Genomic DNA, 1228 nt, shown 5'->3' on the forward strand with positions numbered 1-1228 from the left:
AAGGGAGGCAGAGTTGGCTTGATCCAATCTCCAAGAAAATAGACCCACAGGAATTTCATGTGTCCTTTATGGAAGTAGATGTTCAGAGGCATCACTTACCCGGTGTTCCTCAGCAGCCCACTCAATGGGACAGTGTCTGTGATCCTGGTGCTCCTGAGAGCTGGAGCACAGCAAACAGAGCAGGCTCTTGTCCACTTCACAGAACATCTTCTTTGTCTCCCTGTGAGTGCCACACATTTGCTCCTCAGAGCTCAGGAATAGCCAGAGACTGGCTTTTCTGGCAAGCGAAGCCATCTTCTTCAAATGAATGTTAGTTTTGAGGTTTCTCTGTTGTGTTGACTTTCTGCATTCAGAACACTGAACAAGAAGTGGGATGTCTTTCCAGTTGAGGTAGAAACAGGGCCTGCAAAAGGTGTGCCCACAGTCCATGCTGACCGGGTCTTTGAAGTAGTTCATGCAGATGGGGCAGGTGAGCTCCCTCTGGACGACTTTCAAGATTCCAGAACTCGTGGTTCTGGGGAAGAAAGAAAAATGTGTCATTTTGGGGCCTGAGTTGATGAAAGTCTTCTAAACATATGGAGATATGTGATAGCTATAGTTTCTTCTCTTGACAGTGTTCATTAAAGTACAACAAACTATTTCTTCTGTTTCAAACTTAAAAATTCACACACAGAGGGATTCTCCCGGCTTTAGAGTAGATATTACTAACTAGATGACTCACAGTCCCTTCTGCTCCTAGTTCCTGTCTGTAACATAATACAATTTTCTGAATGTGGATCTGGAAATTGGGTTTTGATTCTAAGTGTTCAGAATAAATCATAGTTGTGCCTATTCTTCTTTCAAATAACTGATGAATGACTATGAGAGAGTGGGAAAAAACTACCTGGGCCAAAGAATACGAGAAGATGGCCAGAGTGTTCTGTGACATATTTTTAGAGAGGGATGCAAAAGCCAGGCAGTAAACCACCATGGCATAAGTTTACCTACATAACAAGCCTGCACGTCCTGCACAGAACCAGGACTTAAAATTAAATTAAATTACAGTAAAAACAGAAACCCAAATCAAAACAAAATTAAAAAGAAAAACAACCAACCAACCAACCAAATAAAGAAAAAGACTGCAATTAAACCAATCAAGCTTTACTAGTAGAGAAAAGAAAAATTATTAAAGATATTGGGTCTTTTTATTTTCCTGCGGATTAAATTAACTTCCCCTAGGGCTGCGAAA

The 1228-nt window shown here is 41.1% G+C and overlaps 1 protein-coding gene across 1 annotated transcript; it reads right to left on the reverse strand.

Moving 5' to 3' along the window:
* Positions 1-66: 66 nt before the first annotated feature.
* Positions 67-696, reverse strand: LOC117089848 (tripartite motif-containing protein 48-like). The gene has a single exon (XM_033221459.1). The coding sequence runs from the start codon at positions 538-540 to the stop codon at positions 67-69; it is 474 nt and encodes a 157-aa protein (XP_033077350.1). The 5' UTR covers positions 541-696.
* Between the last annotated feature and the right edge of the window lie 532 nt (positions 697-1228).

This window comes from Trachypithecus francoisi, unplaced genomic scaffold (genome assembly GCF_009764315.1).
Source record: "Trachypithecus francoisi isolate TF-2019V2 unplaced genomic scaffold, Tfra_2.0 Contig00902, whole genome shotgun sequence".
Classification (NCBI taxonomy): domain Eukaryota; kingdom Metazoa; phylum Chordata; class Mammalia; order Primates; family Cercopithecidae; genus Trachypithecus; species Trachypithecus francoisi.

Coding starts and splice junctions, on each gene's coding strand:
- LOC117089848 (XM_033221459.1), bottom strand. CDS start 540: ATGACACATTTTTCTTTCTTCCCCAGAACCACGAGTTCTGGAATCTTG.